Source organism: Lepidothrix coronata, unplaced genomic scaffold (assembly GCF_001604755.1).
Source record: "Lepidothrix coronata isolate B3197 unplaced genomic scaffold, Lepidothrix_coronata-1.0 Scaffold2, whole genome shotgun sequence".
In the NCBI taxonomy this organism is placed as follows: Eukaryota; Metazoa; Chordata; class Aves; order Passeriformes; family Pipridae; genus Lepidothrix; species Lepidothrix coronata.
Genome location: NW_016690182.1, coordinates 5,710,137 through 5,731,183, shown reverse-complemented (window position 1 = coordinate 5,731,183; position 21,047 = coordinate 5,710,137). Strand labels below are relative to the sequence as shown.

The 21,047-nt window shown below is 46.6% G+C and overlaps 1 protein-coding gene across 1 annotated transcript in view; it reads left to right on the top strand.

Annotated features, from left to right (window-relative positions):
• HS6ST2 (heparan sulfate 6-O-sulfotransferase 2) overlaps positions 1–13,883 on the top strand; it is a 127,695-nt gene extending 113,812 nt beyond the window's left edge. The window contains exon 2 of the mRNA XM_017819788.1: positions 10,994–13,883. Coding sequence (XP_017675277.1) covers positions 10,994–11,696 — 703 coding nt within the window. The 3' untranslated portion in view covers positions 11,697–13,883. The remainder of the gene's footprint in view (positions 1–10,993) is intronic.
• The last annotated feature ends 7,164 nt before the right edge of the window (positions 13,884–21,047 follow it).

Genomic DNA, 21,047 nt, shown 5'->3' with positions numbered 1-21,047 from the left:
GTAGGAGCAATGACAGATTCTTTTGGAAGGAACTGTGAACCTTAGTGAATGACCCTGAATGTCATGTGATTTATTTTGCTTTAGGTTTATCATACTGGGGCTGGGCTAGTGATGCCTCTCCTGGTTTTCTTCTGGCAGGGGTAGGTTAGCTTTGACTTCAGCTGAAATCAGCTTGGGGTTTCTCAGCTAACCTAAGCAAGATGTTCCTTCAGCTGAGGGTTCAGAGTGCTGCCTGCTTGGTTCTCTGTGGATGGTGAGGGCTGGGAGCTCAGGGCTTCAAGGACCAGAGCAAGAAGCCACTCAGAAAGGTCAGATCTTGACCCAAGCTTGTGCTACCCTCATGGTGAGAGAGCCAGAGCAAAAGGCAAAGCAAGTAACATTGTTTGTGGGCAGTGGAATCAGGTGCTTTTTGCATAGTGGTGCCAGTTCTGCTGGCACAGAGAGGAGCTGGGCTCCTCTCCTTGCCCAGCCCAGGTTGCTGCCTCTCCTCTTTATGGTGGCCTCAGACCAGCTGCCACTTTGGCTGGAGTTTGCTTCATGGCACTGAAAAGATGCAAACATTGAATTTGCTTTTGACTGTCCACAAGCAGGATTTTTATTGTCTTAATGCTACAGATTAATTAACAATATAGGAGGCATCAGAAATCCAAAACCATGCTATGTGTCTAAGCTGATTCCTGTGCTGAGTGTGCTGTTGCCGACCCCCAGGAAAGCATCTGATGAGGTTTTGCCAACTCAGTCTCCAGTTTCCTGACACATCACACACTTGGACTGGGTGGATGGTTCTCCTCTGAGTACAATATGATGGATGCATCCCTGCATTGGTTCAGGGTTGTATGAGGCTAAAGTGGCATTTTCCATTAACATGGCTTACTAAGGACATCATCCTAATTCAGACTGAGTAAAACATGCTTTTGCTAAATGTTTGGGGTGGAACTAGCAGACATGGGAAACAAGATGTTCTGCACATCTTGTAATGTTTGCTTAGTGTTGCTTGCTTAGCTGATGCAAAACCCCTCCCAGCTGAGCTTTGACACAACAAATGCATCCACAGAGTTTTATTAGAAATGCACTCCATGCTAGAGTTAGAAAGTAGTAGAAGTGGAAAGTAGTCCATTGCTATTAGAAATGCTATTCCATGAAAATTTAAAATCCAGTTATGTCAACCTTGTGTGAACATGATTTTTAAAATCCTGGTCTGCTGGGAGGCGGTTGGAGCTCAGTGTTGCGGTGTATCGATCTGTGCCATCGGTAACAAGTCAGGATTAAAGATGAAGTCTGTGGAGGAACTGCAGTGAGAACCTCAGAAACACTTGCCAGCCAGCGAGGTGCTTTCAGGGCTGTGTCCCGTCTTAAATCAAACATTCTGATGACATCTCAGCATCCATGCAGACCTCCTTGTACGTCAGAGCTCAGGTCGTATCCTTGCAGGATCTAGTCCTGTGCTTCTGCCAGAAGACTGTATTGTAATGTGTGGGAGAGGGTTTAAAATATTCTAATTGTCTGCTATGAAATTACAGTTTTGTTCCCTGGAGTAGAAAAGTGAGTTAAATCATTAACGCCACGAGTCTCAGTGATGATTACGGAAATGTTTGCAAGTGACTTAATCAGTATAGTTTGTCTGAGTGGCCCATTTTAATATTATTGCACTGATTAAGTTTTCTTAGCTAATATGTGTTTCATTTCCAATTCAATTAAATGAGAATCCCCTTCCATTACATGATATTACTGGAGTGCCCTAGTGGGGCAGGAGCACACTTGGTATTTTCAATTGATACAGATTTCTTCATTATACAGTCTCATGGTGCTCAGTGGAATCAATGAGAGCTGAAATTAAAACTGTAGCAAGTTGCAGCTGTAAATACACTGTCCATTCCTCGATCCCTCTTTTAGCATCAGGCTGAGTATATATTAGTATCAGCTCATTAGTTACATTGCAAAGACGTTTTCAACAGATGCCTGCCTTTGACAAAATTTTAGAAAGACTGGGAAAGATTTTCCTTGGATTTCTATATGCCTGGTAATTATGATAAGCAAAAAAAGTTACATTAATGTGCCTTTTTTAGACGCTATATATCGTCAGTTTAGTTTTTAAAAGCACTTCTGTGTAACCTATCGTGGGATGTATTAACCAGCGTAGGGAAGATTATCTGCAAATGGCTTGTGAAGGAATTACCATCAGCCTTACGTGTTCTTTCGTGTGAGCCAAACCTCCTCCTTTTATGTATTATTGAAGAGAATTGATTGAGCTCTGATATAGTAACAAATGATTTTATAAATACCTCTCTGGAGTTAATTTCCCATTGTGGGATATGCAGAGCTCTTGGGGCTGATGCGTGATCTTTTTCTTGAGAGCTCCAGTGTTGAGGCGGGGATGTTCAATAGTAGGTACTTTCATATACAAAGGAATTGGGAGGGGTGTTACTACAGTTCAAGCAGCGATTAGGAAATTGCGACGGGTACTCAGGAAATAGGATAAATCACAACTTCTAAATACACATTCATGCCTTCGTAAAAAAGAAAAGTGTGCATGTCAAGCTAAGACAGGAGAAGCCCTCTGTACCCGCCTCCTTCTAGATCGTATTAAAACTTACAAAACTTACAAGGGAAGCACGCAGGGTTCAGTGATCTCCCGCTTCACGTGTACCCCGTGGGTGGCTGGTGGCTGGCAGGACAAGTGTTCCCAGTCCCAGGGGACATCGTGTAGGTTTGGCGTGGCAGCCCCTGTCTCATTTCTCTGCTTTCGTGCTGCTCTGTGCAGCCATGCATCAGCTCGTGCCCTCTGCTTGCACGCACAGGACACAGCAGAGCCTTTCTGAAGTATTGGTTTTATTCAATTATTAAAAGTATTTTCATCCAGTCGGAGAGTATGGGGCTTTGTGCATTTAAGACGTAGCTAAAATATATGAAAATATATATGGATAGAAGGATAAAGTTTTTTCTGTAATGCTAAATATATGTTTTTTATAAACAAGAAGTTGGATTTTTTTTAATTTTTCTTTTTTTTAGAATATAATAAATATTTTAGCGTAGTTATTCTGGCTCCAAAAGCGCAATGAAAATGTTAGCCTTGGCATATCAATCGTGCTTTACAGATGACTGTAATTTCCTGAATGTCAAAACTCCAAATTTCTCTACTAAGCAAACTTTTCAGTGGCAAAATAGATTGCCTCCATAATATATCACTGTGTGCAAGAAAAAATGAAATCTTTATGTACTGTATTATGAATCAATGAGGCATTAAGATTCTTGGAAGGGTGAGTGGACTCTGGAAAATGAAAAACTGCCACTATTCCCTCTCTGTAAACCGCTGCTTATGGAGTGTAGGCTTTGCAAACCTCGATCCTCGCCGCCGCAAAAATATCAGTTACACGTTGAAACCAATTCCTGCAGCGGCATTTGGATGGGGTAAATACTGTTGTACAGATCTGATTTATAGCAGCATCCTGTCTGTGGTTTATTCACCAGCTCTGTTGCAGTGGGCTCCTTTTTGCTTTGGGATATCTCCGTGCTTTTTAATGAATCTGTGAGCTCTGTGATCAGGGAGATGCTGTGCCACACCTGGAAGGTGCTGTGTGATGCAGCTCTGGGAGATGTGAGCTCCAGGAGACAGGGACAGTTCCTCACACTGGGAGTAGGAAGGTGCTCCTGGTACTCTGTGGGCTTCAGAGCTCGATGTTTCAAAAGACGTTGCTCACACTGTTACTTTTCCTAGTGTGTATTAAGGGCAAAATTCAGCTCTGCCTCCTGTGTTTTTAAGGGATAATCACCCTAGACAAGAAAAGCACTTTCCATAGCCAAGGCCTTGTGTGCTGCCAGCGCCAGCATCACAAGTCCGGCATCACCCGTACTGCAGCTCAAGGGAAGCATGGCATGTTCTTATGCTGATGCTCCTCTGTCACATTCTTTCTCGTTCCCCTGGGTTTTACCTCCCATGCGCAGCCTGGGGTCTTGGCACCACTGCTGCCCTCCATCAAGATGCCTTTGTCATATAATTAAGCTCAGGAGTGGGAAGCTTTGCTGCTTTGTGATGAAAGATGGGTGTTTCCAAAGGGTAGTTCAGTCCTTTTCGCAGCAGGTCTGGTGGGTGGGATGAGTCTGGGCCCCTCTGCCCAGCGTTGCCACCCTTTCCTGTGCCAGACTCTGGGCTGGAGGCAGTGGATTGGGGAGTGGCGCCAACGGCTGAGTCACTCTTCTGTTTGCTGAGTCTAAAAACAGAAACTTGCTTCTCTTTTTATGCTCCACTAAAAAAAAAATAAGTAAAAAGGCCACTGTTCTTGCTGAATTGGTTGTGAGCAGGGGTATCCTGCAGAGATTTTAATAATACAGGCAATTATGAAATTAATACCACTCTGGCAGATCTGCAGGGCAGCTCTCCCCTCCACAGGCAACGCTGTGGACAATTAGTTTGTGCGTGAGGGTAGCTGGGAGCATGTGTGCGTGTGTGAGGCTGCATATTTTTTACTTGTTTAAAGCCTTATTTTCATTATCTTTGTGTGCATATGCCATGCCTGCACATAAATGAACGTGTACCTTGAGCTGCAAAATCGCTGCCTTCCTCTGTGCCTGAAATGCTTCTTTTCTGCAGATCTTTCCTATTTGGTAATTTTACAGGCAATGATGGGCTGGTGTAATTGCTGTTCTTGAAAAATCCAGCTCCTTTTTATGGGTTCCTCTGGCACTTTTCTCCTGCTGCCGTTGCTGTGGGTAGGCTGCTGGCTTCCTACCCCCACCATTAGTGTTTCTAGACAAAACATCTCTGTGATTCATTGGGTGCTGATAGAAGTGAAAACATAATGATTACTTAGAGGAAATGTAAATTTACATTTGCTAACGGCTTTAATTCACAGTTCTGAAATACTTATCTCCTTTCCTCCGAGGTCCTTGTTCGGAGCTAATGCATGATTTGCCTCTGCCACCCTGAGACTCAGAGTAAAAGAATATAGTCCGTGTACTTTTGCAGGCTGCTGCAGTGAAAAGGGGTGTTTGTTCCTCCTCCTCCTCCTCTCCCTCCCCATAATCTGTATCCTTCACTTCTTTAATTGATTTGTTCATCTAGATTTTACTATACTTTGAATTTTGGATGAGGCGGAGCTGGAAGTTTAGTTTAATTGGAATGACTGAATGAAGAGAGGTCTTGTAGGAACAAGTAGGAACCAGCCCTGGGTCTGTTTGTTCAGCAGGAGCTGCACTGAGGTCCCTGGGGAGAGGAGAGAAGGGGAGCAGACCTGCTCAGATAACCCTGTAAGCGCCATGAAGGTGGCAGGGGAGGATCTGGCAAGGGCAGCTGGTCTGTGGATCCAGGACATGGAAGCAGCTACGGGACACTGGGCATCAGATCTTCTCCCTGAAGCTCCTGGAGAGCATGACAGCCCCCCTTGCTCATCACCCACTCTGAGGTGGGGCCGGTTGCCCTTGTGTGTGGGGCCCGGGGCGCTGGGAGCACTGCGGGAAGCCCACGGGCGATGCTTCTCGGCTGCTGCCATTGCCATCCACATCACTGCTGCGAAGCATCTGGGACCAATCTGGAGTGGATGCAAACATTTGATTCCCAGCGCTGCCTCAGTGAGCTTGCCAAATATTTTGGCCTCATCTCTGTGAGTTGTGCTCTGTGGGAACAGCTCTTGGCAGGGAAGAAGTATTCCCATTTTGGGGGGAGGTTCCAAGCGTGGATGGTTGAGGCAGGAGAGGCTGTCACCAGGATGCTCACCCCTGTCCTTTTAATTGTGTCTCTAGGTGACAAAGTTCGTTAAGAATCTGAATGAGTCACAGTATTAAATGAATGCTTTGCCTCTCTCTGAGTGATCTCCAAACAGATGCCTGCCTCCAACAAATTAGGCAGCAGGGGTATTTCTGTTGGAGGAACAATTTGCGGTATTAGCAAATCAAATTCTCAGTGGGCCACTCTTGATGGGAATTAACCTCACCTTCTGGGATTGAAGCACTCGGCACCCGACATGGTGTAATTGAGTTTGACTTCTCGGAGAGATGTGGTGGGAATGATTGATCGGCGGGGAGACCCTCTGCCAGAGATTAAAATCCATCAGCAGCTTCAGAGCCATGCGGGGAGGGTTTCTGAGAGCAGAACAAGGAATGTGAGACTCATACCGTTCATGATCCTGACCTTCCATCATTGTCCGTGACTTTGCTGTCAAATAATCCCAAGTGGGGACATTTTCTGAGTTTTTTGGGGAGAGGGGGGAGTGCAGGAGCCCGCCTGCAGAACAGTTTCAGTTCACTGCTGGGAGCAGCAGAGAAGGAGATCCGTGCACGTGGCCACAGTGTAGGAGCATCTTCCTCTGGTCAAATGAGCTGAGTGAGACAAGTTGGTGTCTCAAAAAACCCCCAGATTGCTCAGCTTTTGAAAGAATGAGTATGTGACTACTCTTTTATAAATGAGCTCTGTGGATTTCCATTCAGCAGCGTGAGCAGTTTGTGGGGAACGGGGGAAGGACACCAATGTCCTTGTGCTGCTTGCTGGCTTTGGTGATTGTGCATTGTTTTTGGTGCTGGAGCACCAACCCTATGATTATTTCTCTTTTTTTGGTAGCTCAGTCCTTAGTCCTTTGCATGATATGCTGAATCTGTGCTGCAGGGTTTTAGTTCATTTTATTTGCATCTCATCTGTCCCTTTGCCTCTGCCCATTCAGAGGGAACTTTCAAAATATCCATCTTGGTTTCACACCGCCCTGTTAATGTACTGCAAAGTCCATGGACCAAGGGGAAGAAACCTCCCAGAGTAGGAAACATTCCCATATTTCCTTGCCTCCATCTCCACCCAAAGAGATGGAGGTGCTTGTTCAAAATTGCCTCCTATTCACTGCACAAGCCCCGTTTGCAACTCCAAACATCCTAGCCAGGCTTATCATCTGTATGAGCTTGACCTAGATACAAGCTGATGTGCTTGAGCCAGCTTAAAACATAACCTTACTTTTGCCTGGTGAATGGGACTGCCCCAGTACTTTCCCTGGAAATCATAGCTCTGCTTCCAAAGCCCTGTGCTAAAGCTGTGTTTCCCTGGGTTAGTTTGTCCCCAAGCATAGCCTGGGGGGAGATTGGGATGTTCCCAGGGCTGCCTTGCTCCCTGTGCAAAGGCTGTAGGTTTCTCACCCCCTGTAGCCTACAAAGCCCTTCTTGCTATAGCCTCATTTTGAGCAGAAATGGGAAAAGGTCACTCAGTCCCTCACCTACTGATCCATTTGCTAATGGATGTAATGGTGAGTGGATGTTCAGCTTTCAGCTCCCCTCTCCAGCCCCTTACCTCATAGCTCCATCAAGCCAGGCTCGGGTTTCCAGGCTGAAGGCATGGCAGCTGCCAGCGTCTGACCTTCAGCCTCCCTCAACCTCAACAAGCAATTAAACAGCCAGGGCAGTGGGGTTGGGATGAGGTATACCCTGACTTCAGGAGATTCTGACCCACTGGATGCTTAAGCAGAGTCACCTCCTCCTCTCCTCTTTTCGGCGGAGCAGCTCTGCAGGTGAAGAGCCCCTTGAGCACTGTGGTGTGGGTACCTGGGTATCCCTTCCCTGGCAGCTTCTCCAGGCTCTGAAATTTCTGGCTTTACTCAGTGCTGTCATCCCCTGGGGTTTCACACCTCCTCACTTGGACTTCAATTTTTTTTCTTTAATGATGCTATTAGAAGGTTTGTACAAGGATTCATTAAAAAAAAAAATCACTCGCTTGGAAAAACAGATTTTCATTCTTCCCCTGCGTTTGGCAGAGGTGGGGAAAGGGGAATAGCCACCTGGTAGCTCAGGGACATACCAGAAACAAATGACTGTCACACCATCTCACATTCCTGATGCCTTCAGGGTCAACCTACTTTGTGAGTTGCCCTGGAGCTCCTTTTGTTTTCTGCTTCATGGGCACCCAGCTCAACTTTGACAGAAAAGCTGTTTTTCTGGTGAGTGCAACTCTAAGTTGGAGGGATGATTCACAGTAGTTTGAGCTCTACCTGCAAACATGTTGTCTCGGGCTCTGAAGCACAAGCTTCATGGAATGGGCAGGAGCTCAACACCCCCTTGTTAAGATGACAGAAAGAACAAGCTGTTACGTACAGAGCTAAAAATAATTGCAAAGCTTTGAGTCTTCCTCCCTGTTGCAGCAGAATGATGCTCAAAGTGCTGATGGACGATTCCATCTCTGGCACGGCTCTGACTTGACGATGCATTAAAGCTTTTGTGACTTTTTGAAGCTCAGTTCAGATGAATGCAGAGCAGCACGGCTGCTTTCTTGGAGCTGCCATGATTCCTAACTTGGAGGAAATAGCTTGGGGCAAACCCAAAAGCTGGTGTTCCCAGAAGGGTCAGCTCCTTTTTCAGTAGAATTTTAACAGGCAGACTTAAGAAGGGGGAAAATGCACAATGTAGCTGAGATTGGCCCAGCAGCTGACAAAGCATCTCTCTCTAAGTCATTTCTTGAAAGCAGGATTCAGCTGGGAAGTAACAACATGGAATAAATAACAGCAATGAGCATGTTTGCAAGGAGCTGGTGCTCAGGCCAGGTAGGACATGGGCTCCATCTGGGGCATACCATAAGTAGCCCTGCCAATGGCCTGGCATCCCCAAGCACAGGGTGCTGAGGGACAACCAGACACCCTCAGGCTCACTGCAGAGTCCAGTGAGCATCTTTACTCAGCCTCATCTCCTGGTCTCCCTGGACTGCAGCGCTTCTCCCTGACAGGTGCTGATGGAGATATCCAGAGGGATGAAGCTGCCGGCCACCCAGGCTGACGGTGATTCCTTACGACACAACCTCTTCCACCAACACTCAAGTTTTTATTCATTCTTTTGTTTTTACAACAGCAGCCAAGGGAGATACTTTGTCACCGCCGGCTGTGACCAAAGGGCACAAAGGGAGAGTGGCTGAAGGGTTTGAACTATAATAAAACGCTTGCTGGATCGATCTTGGCTCAGGATTTGTTTCCCTTTTTGCATTAACTTCCCATTGATTTCTGTGATGACCTTAGAGCATATGGCTTGGTTGGCCCTCTCCCTCAGCTGGCAGCACCCCTGTGCCTGCACCCCACTCTCCTCCCAGCCTCGCTGAACTGCTGATGGGTCAGCTCATACAAGGAGCTCTGGGGTAAGCAGGGCTTTGCTTTTGCCTCCTCAGTCATCAGATGTTTGTTGCTGAATATTAGTTGCTATAGTTAGTGCAGAGGTTAGTGCTATATGGTTGGGTCGTTATTTTAGTGCAGTGTCCCAATAAACTAGATCCAAGGGTGAGAAGTCCTGACAGAATTTAAAGAAGGGGATTGAGTTTGCCCCAGAGATGCCCCATTTCCCATGGTGGGGACTCTGACAAGGCTGTGTCGCTGCTGCACCAAAGGAGCCTGTGGCACAAGCATGACCAGGGACGGCTCCTGCTTGTGGGAGTGACTGGTTGAGGTGATGGTGCTCAAGGAAAACCCTTTTCCTTTGGCAGGTTGGTTCTCCAATGCTACCAGAGACCTGCTGAGGTAAGACAGAGGTCTTGAAGAGGTCTCACTCATGAAAGTGAGCTTTGTTCTTGCTTCCTGTTACCTCCGACTCTCAGTGAAATCCTTGAATGGCACTTTTGGGGAAAAGGACTTTCCTTGGGGTCATGGCAGGGTTTTGGCTCCTTTTGTTCTGTGAATCTGTGGCCAAATCCCTCAGAGGCAGGAGGGGTGGCAGCAGCACTTGGATGAGGGTGGGGATGGTGATGGTGCCAATTGTGGTGTCCTGGCTCCGAGTATGAGGTGCTGTTGTTTCCAGCCACTGATGCTGAACTGGGCTGCTTGGCTTTATTTGGTTTTGCATATTTATTGTATTTTCTACTTACTCAATTATTTATGAGTGTGAATGTTCTAAATAGGAAGAGGAATGGTGACTCTCCAGGTTTCCTTTCCCCTGTGCTGTTGGATCCTTTTTGTGCTTGCGATTCATTTTTTAGTCCACCCAAAGACAATTTTCTGTAAAACATTGACATCTAGTGGCTTTTCTGCTGAAGGAAACGATAGGGAACAAAAGGTTGACTGAGGGGTGGCCAGTCATGATGCCACTTGGGAAAGCAAATGAATATCCTTCTTCTCCTTACACAGCACCAAGGACACGACAATCACACCCCAAGGGCTCAGGGCTCCTGGGCACACACTCCTCAGTGTCCTTGTACTGGAGGAGTGGCCTTCCCTGGCAGGACAATTTGCTTATTGAGCTACTTTAATTCTATTTACTTAAGCAGGTAGCTGGTATCCTGACAGTGTTCCTCCAGCACCATTGCTGAGGCCATGGTCCTGTTAGTGAAGGTGCAAAAAGCATGTCCTTTGCATGACTTTAGGCTGTGACAGTGGACAACATGGTATTTGATGGTGGATATTAATATGTAACTCAGAGTGAGCTCTTAATGCTATACCTATGGTTGAACTTGCAACTTTTCCAGCTGATGGGTTCCCTGAGGCAGCACGTGCCCTGCATGTGCCACCATCCTGTTGCTCCAAACCAAAGCCAGCACCTCCCTTGGAAACCTTTTCTCTTACAAAATGCTGCAATGCATCCTTTATTTTCCTGTTAGTCACTTAGCTCTCCTCTCTCATCATTGCAGTCCTGTATTAAAAGAGCCAGAGCTACCTGTGTCCTGCTTGGGTTGGGGCTTACATCCTGGGAGATACTTTGATTATTCTCCAAGGTCTGGGGAGAGCATCATCTGGGACACCAGCAGGAGCATGTTGCCACACGGGCAGCCCAGCACAGAGGGAAATTTTGGGTTCCCCTCACCTTTGTAGAGGCAACACCTGTTAATCAGAGTCAGCTGTGTGTGTGTGCAGGTACATAACAATCTTCCCACTCCCCCCAGGAATTTGTTCAGCCATCCTTCACCCTGCAGAGGTGAGCGCACGGAGGAGCGCGCTGCAGCAGGGCTCCGGAAAGCCTCTTAAGTGCATCTCTGGGTTCCTATTGATTTTGAACGTTAACTCACTGTGTGCTGGAGACACACGGGACTAAACACTCTGTTTTCCTTTCCCCTTGGCAGGAATTTCTACTATATCACCATCCTGCGTGACCCCGTCTCCCGATACCTGAGCGAATGGCGCCACGTCCAGCGAGGAGCGACATGGAAGGCGTCCCTGCACGTCTGTGATGGCCGGTCCCCAACCACCGAGGAGCTGCCCAGCTGCTACACGGGGGACGACTGGTCGGGCTGTTCCTTGCAGGAGTTCATGGATTGCCCCTACAACCTGGCCAACAACCGCCAGGTCCGCATGCTCTCCGACCTCAGCCTGGTGGGATGCTACAATCTGTCAGTCATGCCTGAGGAGCAGAGAAATAAGGTTCTGCTGGACAGTGCCAAGGAGAACCTGAAGCGCATGGCCTTCTTCGGCCTGACCGAATTCCAGCGCAAGACTCAGTATCTCTTTGAGAAGACTTTCAACATGAACTTCATCTCGCCGTTCACGCAGTACAATAGCACAAGGGCCTCCAGTGTGGAGATAGACAAGCAGACTCAGCAGCGCATCGAGGCCCTCAATTTTTTAGACATGGAATTGTACGATTATGCAAAAGACCTGTTTTTGCAGCGGTACCAGTACATGCGGCAGAAGGAGCACCAGGAGGCGCGGCGGAAACGCCAGGAGCAGCGGAAGATCCTGCGGGCAAAGCAGGCACACCTGAGGGAGCAGGGAGAGAACAGCTCCAGCACTGACTACATAGGGAACGTGGAGCGGTGGCGGCGGTAGTGGGGGGCACTCGCCGGGCACCAAAACGAAGCGGGACCCAACCCCAACGTGCAAATCGGAGACGACAAACGACACTTCTTGAGGGTCCGAAGCAAAAAGAGGTTAAAATGTTGCCTTTGCAGTTGCCTTTGCAGTAAATGTTGTACTGTACGTGGAACACTTAATCTTAGCGTGTAATTAAATTGTCCTTTTTAGGTTTGTTGGATTATTTATGAAATACAGGAGCCAAGTCGGCTCATCGGAAATGTTTGCTTGGACATTTATTTAAAAGAAAAGCAAGAAAAAAATTATCCTTAAATTAGCTATGAGTACAAAATGGGATGCTGGAAAATGTTTATGATGCTCGGCTGAAATCTATCTGGGAAGCAAACTCATGTCCTAATAACGAGCATTTAGCATACTCTCACAATACAGTATACGAGCAAAACCTTTTCCCTTTGATTTTATCTTTATTTTAACAGTGTGTTTTCAAGGGCACCAACTGCTTATGATATTTACCAAGTTAATGAATGGACAATGAAGGGAACAGTAAAGGTCTAGAAAAATTATTGACTAGTTTTATGTATAATATTGGCTTTTAAAATGAATAGAAGTAATTTCTCTAGTTATATAAATATTTAAAATTTTAAACTTTTTCTACCTACTGCTGTTTAGAGTTTTAAGCTTGATCTATCTCATATTAAAAAAAAAGGAAAAAAAAATCATACATAGTTTTCTGAACTCAATGCCAATGTTATAGACACTGTTTTGAGACTTTTTCAGGGCAGTATGATTTTAACCATTCTGGAAAAGTTGCAGCACACTCTCATGTTTGTTTCATAAAGCCTATTCCAAATTATAATCCTGTGACAGTGTCTCATTTTAAGTCTTTCTTACCCATTAGAATACATAATGCTGAATTTATCATTCCTTAATAATTGGTGGTATAAACTAGATGAAATTATGTTGCGGATATTTGTGTAGTGTCTTTAAAAAGTCATAAAACTCTCTAATCCCAGCAATATTATGAAGAGAATTGCTTAATGGAAGTAGATTTACACTTGAATTAGGATTTACTTCCAGTAAATCTTTGCTACACCAGATAAGAACAGGGCTTTTTTTTTTTCCTATGCTCTTGAGCCCTTCTTAGCAATGACAGATGAGCGAGGACTGAAAATGATGGAAGCCAATTTTACCATAGCCATAGTTACATGGGATGAGAAGGTGTTGTGATGCCTGGGGTGCAGCAGCTTGCTCCCGAGCAGGCTTTGCTGGGACACAGGGTGCAGAGCTGGAGCCGGACCGGGCTCACCCGCAGCCCTCCGGCCTCACCCAGACCGACAGGGAGAGCAGACGGGGCAGGTAGTACAAGGGGCTCCTATAAATCTCTATGCAAAAAAATAAAAAACCTCTGCAAGGCTTGGGCTAGACATTCAGCAAGTTCAGAAAATCCATACGCAGCCTGCAGCGCTCCCGAGCTTGGCACTGAACGGAGATCCCGGAGCGGGTGCGCAGATGGAGGCACCCGGAAAGGGCCCTCTGTGTCCCCGTGGACACGATGCTTACAAGGCTCACTTGCACTATTGCCTTTCACCTGTAATACTCTATACACTATGAAGGCAGGGGGGCAGAAGATGAGGCAGAAGGCTTTAAAACAATCTTACGGCTCCACGCCTAAGTTACCTGGAAGCCGTTTTCCATCTGATGTTGTGTGGCAGCCTAGGGGCAGAAATCCTGCCAGGGGCAAGCAGAGAGCAAAGCAGCAGCAAACCAATACCCTGCGTTAGCAGCTTCGAGAAGAGAATAACTTCATGTACAGCAATTTATTTTTTTTTTTAAATGAGAACTGCAGTTGTCAATATGATGTCTCGGTTGTATTTTGGTTTTTACGGGGGAAAATAAAACTGAAAGGCACTGCTGTAAACAGGACTTAACCGTGGGCGAGCTGGAGGCCTGTTGCAGGAGGTGCATCTTGCTTTTATGCTGTGGTGTGCATGGTTTACAGAGACTAGTTGCATTTTCTTTGTGTATACTGTTTATTGTATATAGGGGATGTACGAATATAAGGATACCATTTTGTCATAACCATATCAAATTCTACTGATTTCCACCGTAGACGCTGTCTTATTGTGTAGATTTACAGGCCAATCCACTGACTTTGATTGTGTAATTTAACAATAGAACTGATAAATAAAATTTAACTACAGACTTCTGATTTTCATGTGCTTATTTCTTTTTCTGACGGCGTGTTGGGAGCTGTGCAGTTCAGAATGAATGGTAATTCCATGAATGAAATAGCAGTTGACAGCAAGGATATGAGTTTGAAATCATGGCTTTTCTGAAGTGTATTTAAACTACAGCTTTCAAGGGCAAAGCCACTGTGGACTTTCTCTGGTTCAGGAGTTACTGTGGAGTTATGGCTGCTTTTCTGAGCAGTCCTCAGAAAAACAAGCTGTGGTCTCTGGTTATTTTAAGTATGATTGTCAATGTTCTGCAGCATTAAGGAATTCTTTCTCTGTGTGTACATATATGTGTGTTTATGCATATGATTTTTTTTTTCCTTTATGTGATAACCCTCTGTTTTTGCTCCAGGAGGAGGCTGCCTAGCCACTGACTTCCAGTGCATCCTGCTGTATCACTCCTGGGGACATTTTTAAACACACACACAAAAAAAAGACAAAACCAGAATTGGATGCAAAAGCAGGTAAGAATTAATTAAGCCATAGTGCCCCAAATCAAATAGAAAAAATCGTATCGTAGAATCACAGAACCATAAAATGGTTTGGATTGGAACGGACCTTAAAGCTCATCTACTTCCAACCCCTCTGCCATGACAGGAAAACCTTCCACTAGACCAGGTTGCTCCAAGCTCCATCCAGTCTGGTCTTGAACACTTCCAGGATGGGGCAGCCACAGAGCAACCTGTGCCAGGGCCTCACCCTCACAGGGAAGAACTTCTTCCTAATATCTGGTGTATATCTGCCCTCTTTCAGTTTGAAGCCATTAACCCTTGTCCTGTCACACCATGCCCTTGTCACAACTTCCTCTACAGCTCTCTTGGAGCCTCTTCAGGTACTAGAAAGGGCTCTGAGTTGTCCCCAGAGTCTTGTCTTCTCCAAGCTGAACAACCCCAGCTCTCTCAGCCTGTCTCTATAGCAGAGGTTCTCCAGCCCTCTGAGCATTTTCTTGGGCAGAGATGCCATAAAGATACTTGTTTAGAATTTGGATGAAGGCATTTTTGTCTTGGTGGTTGTAAAAGATCCACAGGTTTGCCAGACTTGCAGCAGGACAGTTGACATGAAGGTGTCTGTGGGAGACCTTACCTTGACCTGGTTGAATTCCCCTGCAAAGACAGAGCTGCCCTTCCTCTTCCAAGTACCTGCAGGGACATCTTACCTCTGTGAGCCTTTTTGATTCATAGGGAGTGGGGAATAGAGAGGTCTGCCAGCAAACCTGCATTTGACTGCCTTTATAGACAGGTCTATGACTGCACTGAGAGAGCTGCTGGTGGAGCTGCTAATGGGATAGAGGTCATGCAAGATGCCTCCCTGCAGCTAAAAAGCACCCAGCAGTGGAGTCTGGCATAAAACTAATTGGGATTGCCTTTGGAATGGAGTACTTTGACAGCTGAGAAAACTGTTACTTTAGGAGAGGAATAATGGAAGAGGAGGGGATGTGTTTGGACAGACAAAGTTCAGAAACTGAGGAGCTACAGCAGTGAGTAAAGTGACTTTCAAACCCTCTGGTGAGTTTTGAAAAGCCTGGAGACACGTTAAGAAAATTCTTCTGGAGCACCGAGATGCTTCTTAAGTTTGGAGGGATAGAAAGGGATGTCAACACCATTGGCACTCCCAGCATCAGCCTGAGGTAGTCAGTGCGGAGCCAAGGGCTGCACTGGAGATGGAGATGTGTTTTGGTTCCTTTTGCTCTCCAAAAGATTGGAAAGTTGATACCTGTGAGACCTGTGTGGCCTTGCAAAGGGTTGCATTCAGGACTAATAGTTTGGGACTGAAAGTTTTCCTAGAGGGTACCTGGTACACAAAGGTTGTTGGGGGTGAACTGCGCAGCTGATTTTTGTCCTTTGCAACCTCTTTATATAACATATGATATATTTTAGTGTGCTGTAATATGTTTGCTTCCAATTATGTCATTTTTGAGTAAAATGAACTGACGGATTTTTTGTATAATTTTTTTAATTCACACATTATCCAAAATTATCAGAGCCATGAATAACACCTGACAGATACCAATGCAATTCAGCTATTTCAGTTCCTGAAATCAGTGAGGAAAGGAGAGGGAAACTTGATACGTCTCCTCTCTTAAATTTGAGCCAGAAATATCAGATAATTGAGAGAACCTGTCAAACTAATGCAAACCCTCAGCTGCAGACCAAGTCTGCTGGACTGGCCCAGTGCTCCCAGGGAGGCACAGAGAGCAGCTCTGGGTGGAGAGGTGATCCTTATGGAGACATTTTCTGCAGGAGAAATATTTTCCAAGCAGGTGATAAATTTAAATCTTTCACTTAATAAAAATATCCCTGTCTCCAAAGTATTTGGGAGGAGCTGGGGATGCTTTGGCTATTGCTGGACCCTGCTGAGGTGGCACTGTGTGGGAGGAGAAAAGCGGAGGGTCCTTCTATCCTCATGTGGGAATGTGGATGCTGGGATGGAGACCTGGGATCTCCTGCCTCCAAAGTGGATGGAGCAGTGACAAACCAAGCTGTGATCTGAACAAGGGTGGGATCTGGGCTCTGGGGGCAGCTGGCACTCTGTCCTTCCTGCCCCACTGGCAGCTGTGGTTCCGTGCAGCGCAGAGGAACAGCCTGCGCAAACCTTCCTGTGCAAATAGCACAGCGTCTGAACTCTTACCTATGAAATTCAATTCTGGGTTTCCTAAAGCAATCTCCCTGTTCCACCAGCCTCATCAGGGAAGAGTGTAATTTCATTTAATCCATTTCTTGAGTTCAGAGTCAACGGCGTTGCCATCATGCTAATATCACTGCTCTGCCATCTCTAGAGACGGAGTGACGAGTTTAGACCTGAAATCGAATTTGGCTCTGAGCTTCCAGAGGATCTATCAGCCAAATTACCCATAGTCTCTGCCCAGAAGCTCTGTCATGCAGTTTAGCTCTGCAAGGATGCATTAGGCCAGGCAGGAGAGGTTATATCGCTTTTTGTTTTGGGAGCAGTGAAATGCTGAAACAATCTATATGCAAAGCAATCAAAATAGTTATAGTGAGGGCTGAGTGTTCATTTTCAGGACAATACAGACGCTGCCTTTGGTATCCTCAGCTATTTAATTTATGTATTCCCTTGTATGACTGCAAATAAGGCTTTCACTTGGAAGGATTTTCACAAGCAGTTGTTGACATAAACCTCTATATAAATTGTATAAACTATAGAGATTAATGTCAAATATATATATTTTCTGATGGCCATTCATGGACAGAGGGCTGCAAATGACTCCTGGCACAACATTTACTCAAGCCCTCTTTGTGTTAATGAGGTCTCAGCTCCAGAGTCTCAGTTGGTGGTCAGTGGCACAGCGCTTGTTTTGGCAGTCAGTAGTAAATTTTCTGATAAATGAAGCTTGAGAATGATGAGAGCTATAGTGGCAAAGGATGGGTTCAAGAGATATTTAGGCCAAAGCTCTGTGTTTTGAGGTTCTCAGCTCACAGTTCAATGTCTTTGAAATTATATTCTTCTTTTAAAAGCTGTCTTTAAATTGTAAAGGTAATCTGTAACAGTCTCAAATGATCCACAAGCTGAATTAAGCCTTTGATTTCAGGTTAAATGGTTTAGCCTGACTCGGGATGGAAATGTTGTGACCCTTTCCTTTCAAAAAGCCCTACAAATATAAGCTAGTTTTTTGAGGTAGACTGCATCTGGCAGCTGGGTGTGAGACCTGGAGCAGTTTCCCAGGGAAGGAAGGATGCTCCAGCTTTTCCAGTGGAGTCTCCACTCCTGTCCCCACAGCAGGAGCCACTGCTCTGTGACTGTAAGGGAAGCAGAGCCTCGAGGGATCTGTAACCCCTTTGTAATCTATTCCTGGTGCTTGATACAGCAACAGCTCTGTAATGGTATTAGTATTAGGTGGAGCACATGAAAAGTATTATTTTGTGCCACATAAGCAGGTGGATAGGGGGGTTATGCCGCATGAGAGATGTGTGCTCCATAGGGGGAAACTGGGAATTTCCCCTCTGGGCATGGCAAGCTGGGAAGCGTATTAATAGACATCATTACATTAGAATAATTGCTGTGGAATCAGCAAGCGCGTACATAATCTTTAATGCCTGGGAAATCTCACACAGTTTCAAAATAATTAAAAGTGGGATTAATCTAGATACCAGACAACGCCTGCCTAATTACTAATGAAAAAAGCCGTCTGAATGGCTCCAGCATCCTCAGCAGCATCAGCTGCTCCAGCACTTTGAAGTCAATCCCCTGCTAATGGGCGGCAGGGCAGGGGTGGTCCCCGCAGGCTGCAATTGTCTGGAGGTCAGCGAGGGCCCACTCGGCCCGGTCTGGGGAGATGCTGCTGCGGGCTGGGGGCACGGGGTAGATCGGGCGTGGGGCCCTGGGACCAGCCCCGCCCTCCTGGAGCATCCACGGTTGTGCAGCTGTCTCTGTGTCGCTGGGAGCTGGCCCCAGGTCGGCCCCACGGCAGGGATTTTGAGGTAAGGGGGTGCAGAAAGTGGTTACGTGGCTGGGTGAGAAACCTCAGCTGGGCATGAGCCCTTAGTGCCTCTGAGCAGCAGGACCTGTGTGAAAAGGTGCCCAGTGGGAAGATGATCTGTCCCCACACACACAAGAAGATGATCTGTCCCCAGTCTTTCCTGGGATTTTTGCGTTCTCCGGGGAATTGCCATACCTGGAGTAATTCCTGCAGTGTTTGAAACTATACCAGAGCCTGGAATGTGACTGTCACTTTGGAAGTCACTAAAGATTGGTGAGCCTTGAGCAGGTTAGTCCTCTTTTCAGAGAGGCACTTCTGGGAGCAGGAACTCCAGTCTGCTGGTGCAGAGCAGAAGCACTAGGACTGCTCAGGAAGGGAGAGTGGGGGACAAAGAGACTGTCCATGGTGTGGACAGCCCTGTGCCCCTCCGCACTGCCATGCTTTGGGCAGCACTGCTGTGTTTCATCTGCATCCATACTGGGATTGCTCACAGGATCCCTCCATGGCTCAGCCATGGCCATCCCAGATCCTGCCCAGGAAGCCCACATGCACTAGGCTCTGCCAAAATAACACTGGCTGCTGGGGCTGATTCGACATGTGGGGAGGCAGTTCCAGCACCACAACAGGCAGAAGGGGTAAGGCTGGCAACAGCAGCTTTCCCAAGCAGTCCTCAAGTTGTGTCCTCAAGCTCCATTGTGGAGAGAACACAAATTACAATTAACAAAGTCCTGCCCTCCTCCGATGCCCTTCAGAGCACATTCCACACGGAGGCTGCCTGGCCATCCATAAGGATGGTGTGTGGGCTGACTCTGCAGGGATTCCGTGGTGCTGCTGACTCACACACGGTGCAGCTTCCCCTCGTCACCCGGTCACACCATTGCAATGCTGCTGCTTTTTTTTTTTTTTTTTATTATTCCCTTTTTATGGCCTTGCTGGGAAAATGCTGCATCGGCGTCAGTGCGTGCAAAGTGCTGCCTGCAGAATTCTAACTCCCTCCCAGGGCCTTTCGGGATGTCGCTGCCAGTCTGGAAGGAGTCGTGCTGGCTCTTTGTCAAACATCACATTGATTTTAAAATTACTCTGATGGCTCTTTAAGTCAGTGCACTTTTTGTGGCCCTCTGCGTTTGTCATAGCTGATCTCTCTCTTTCCCGTGGAAGGGCAGAGGGGTGGCATTATCTAGTTCAGCTGCATTGATTTTCTGTGAGTGGCAGATCAGATTTTGAATGAGGAGAAGCAGATCAGAACTGAAATGTCTGACTCTCTGTTTTCACCTCACAGTGCTCAGCTCTTCAGCAGGATGGGACTCACAGAACACGCTCTGTCAGCAGTGTTTTTCCTCCCAAGACACCTGGGTGGTGGATCACTGCCTGGGCTGGAGGTTTGTAGGGTGCAGGCCATGTTGTGATAAAGTGGGATCTGGGCCCGCATGCTCCTGCCTGCTAGTTCTTTGCTGAATCTGACAGCCCATACCCTAAACCCTCATCCCTGACAAGCCCATTTGACCTGGGTGCTTTCTGTCACTTCTGTACAAAAGTGAAAGCCAAATCAAAGACTGCAGAGGCAATACTAGAAATTAAGATGTAAAGGTGACTCATTCTGTCACCTTCTGCAGGCAGCAGAACAACCTTTCCATGAGGATAAATACAATCATCTCTGTATCTGTACACTCAGCTGTTAATATTGTAAACGAAGTACAATGTTTTTCAGATTACTGAATCACTGCTGTCAGTAGAACAAGCAGCTCAAGCAAGCTGCCAAGGCAGGAGATGAAAGAAATCATTAATTTTACGTTACCGGTTCATGCACAAATTTCTGAGAGGGGGTGATTAACTGCTGGAACAAGCCACTGAGGGGAGCAGAGGATTCTCCAGTTCTTGCTGTCTACAGATGAAGGCTGGCTACTGTTCTGTGAGGGGTGCTTCTGCCAGGTAAAGTTGTTGTACTCAGTGCAAGTGCAACTGGCTGAATTGTGGAGGGCGCCCTCCAAGTATAAGGGGCAAGTGGAGACAATCTAATCATCTCAGCCACCCTTAACAGTTGTGAACTCTTACAAAAGGTCTTGCTGCTACAAAGGTTCTGAATATTCATGGGTCAGTTCATGCTGACCCTTTAAAGAAATATCTCAGCTGGCACCAGCGGCTGGGACAGTGATGCTGTCCCCTGTGCCTCCAGGGATGCTGCAATATGCTGCCTGTCTCCATCCCCTGCAGTGATCAGCAGGGTGCTGAGCAGGGCCGTTCTGTGCAGCCATACAGCCTTCCCTGGAAGGGAAACACAGCCATGGATATGTGCAGCACTTAGCTTTGGGGGCCAGAAAGGCCCCAAGGTGGGAAGGAGGCCACTCTGAGGGTGACAGTGGGGCAAAATTGCTGCAAAAAAGAGCTCTCCTGCTCTGCAACCTGTTGATCATTTTGTATATTGCTTGTGTGCAGCAGGTCATAACCAAGGACATTGGCCCTCATCTGACCCTGGCAGCACTCATCCTCCTCACAGACCTTGTATAAGGGCTTGGATGCATCCCTTGCAATTGCATGCAGCTCCATAGCTCTGATTCTGGGAAATGGCTCTGATATTTCTCATGACTGCTAGTAATTAAGCAGGATGCACCTTGGATTTGCTCGACCAAAAGGTTGGTTATGACTTTTTTGTTTTTGTTTGACTGATGGTCAGCCTGGCTCCCAGAGGAGCAATGAAGA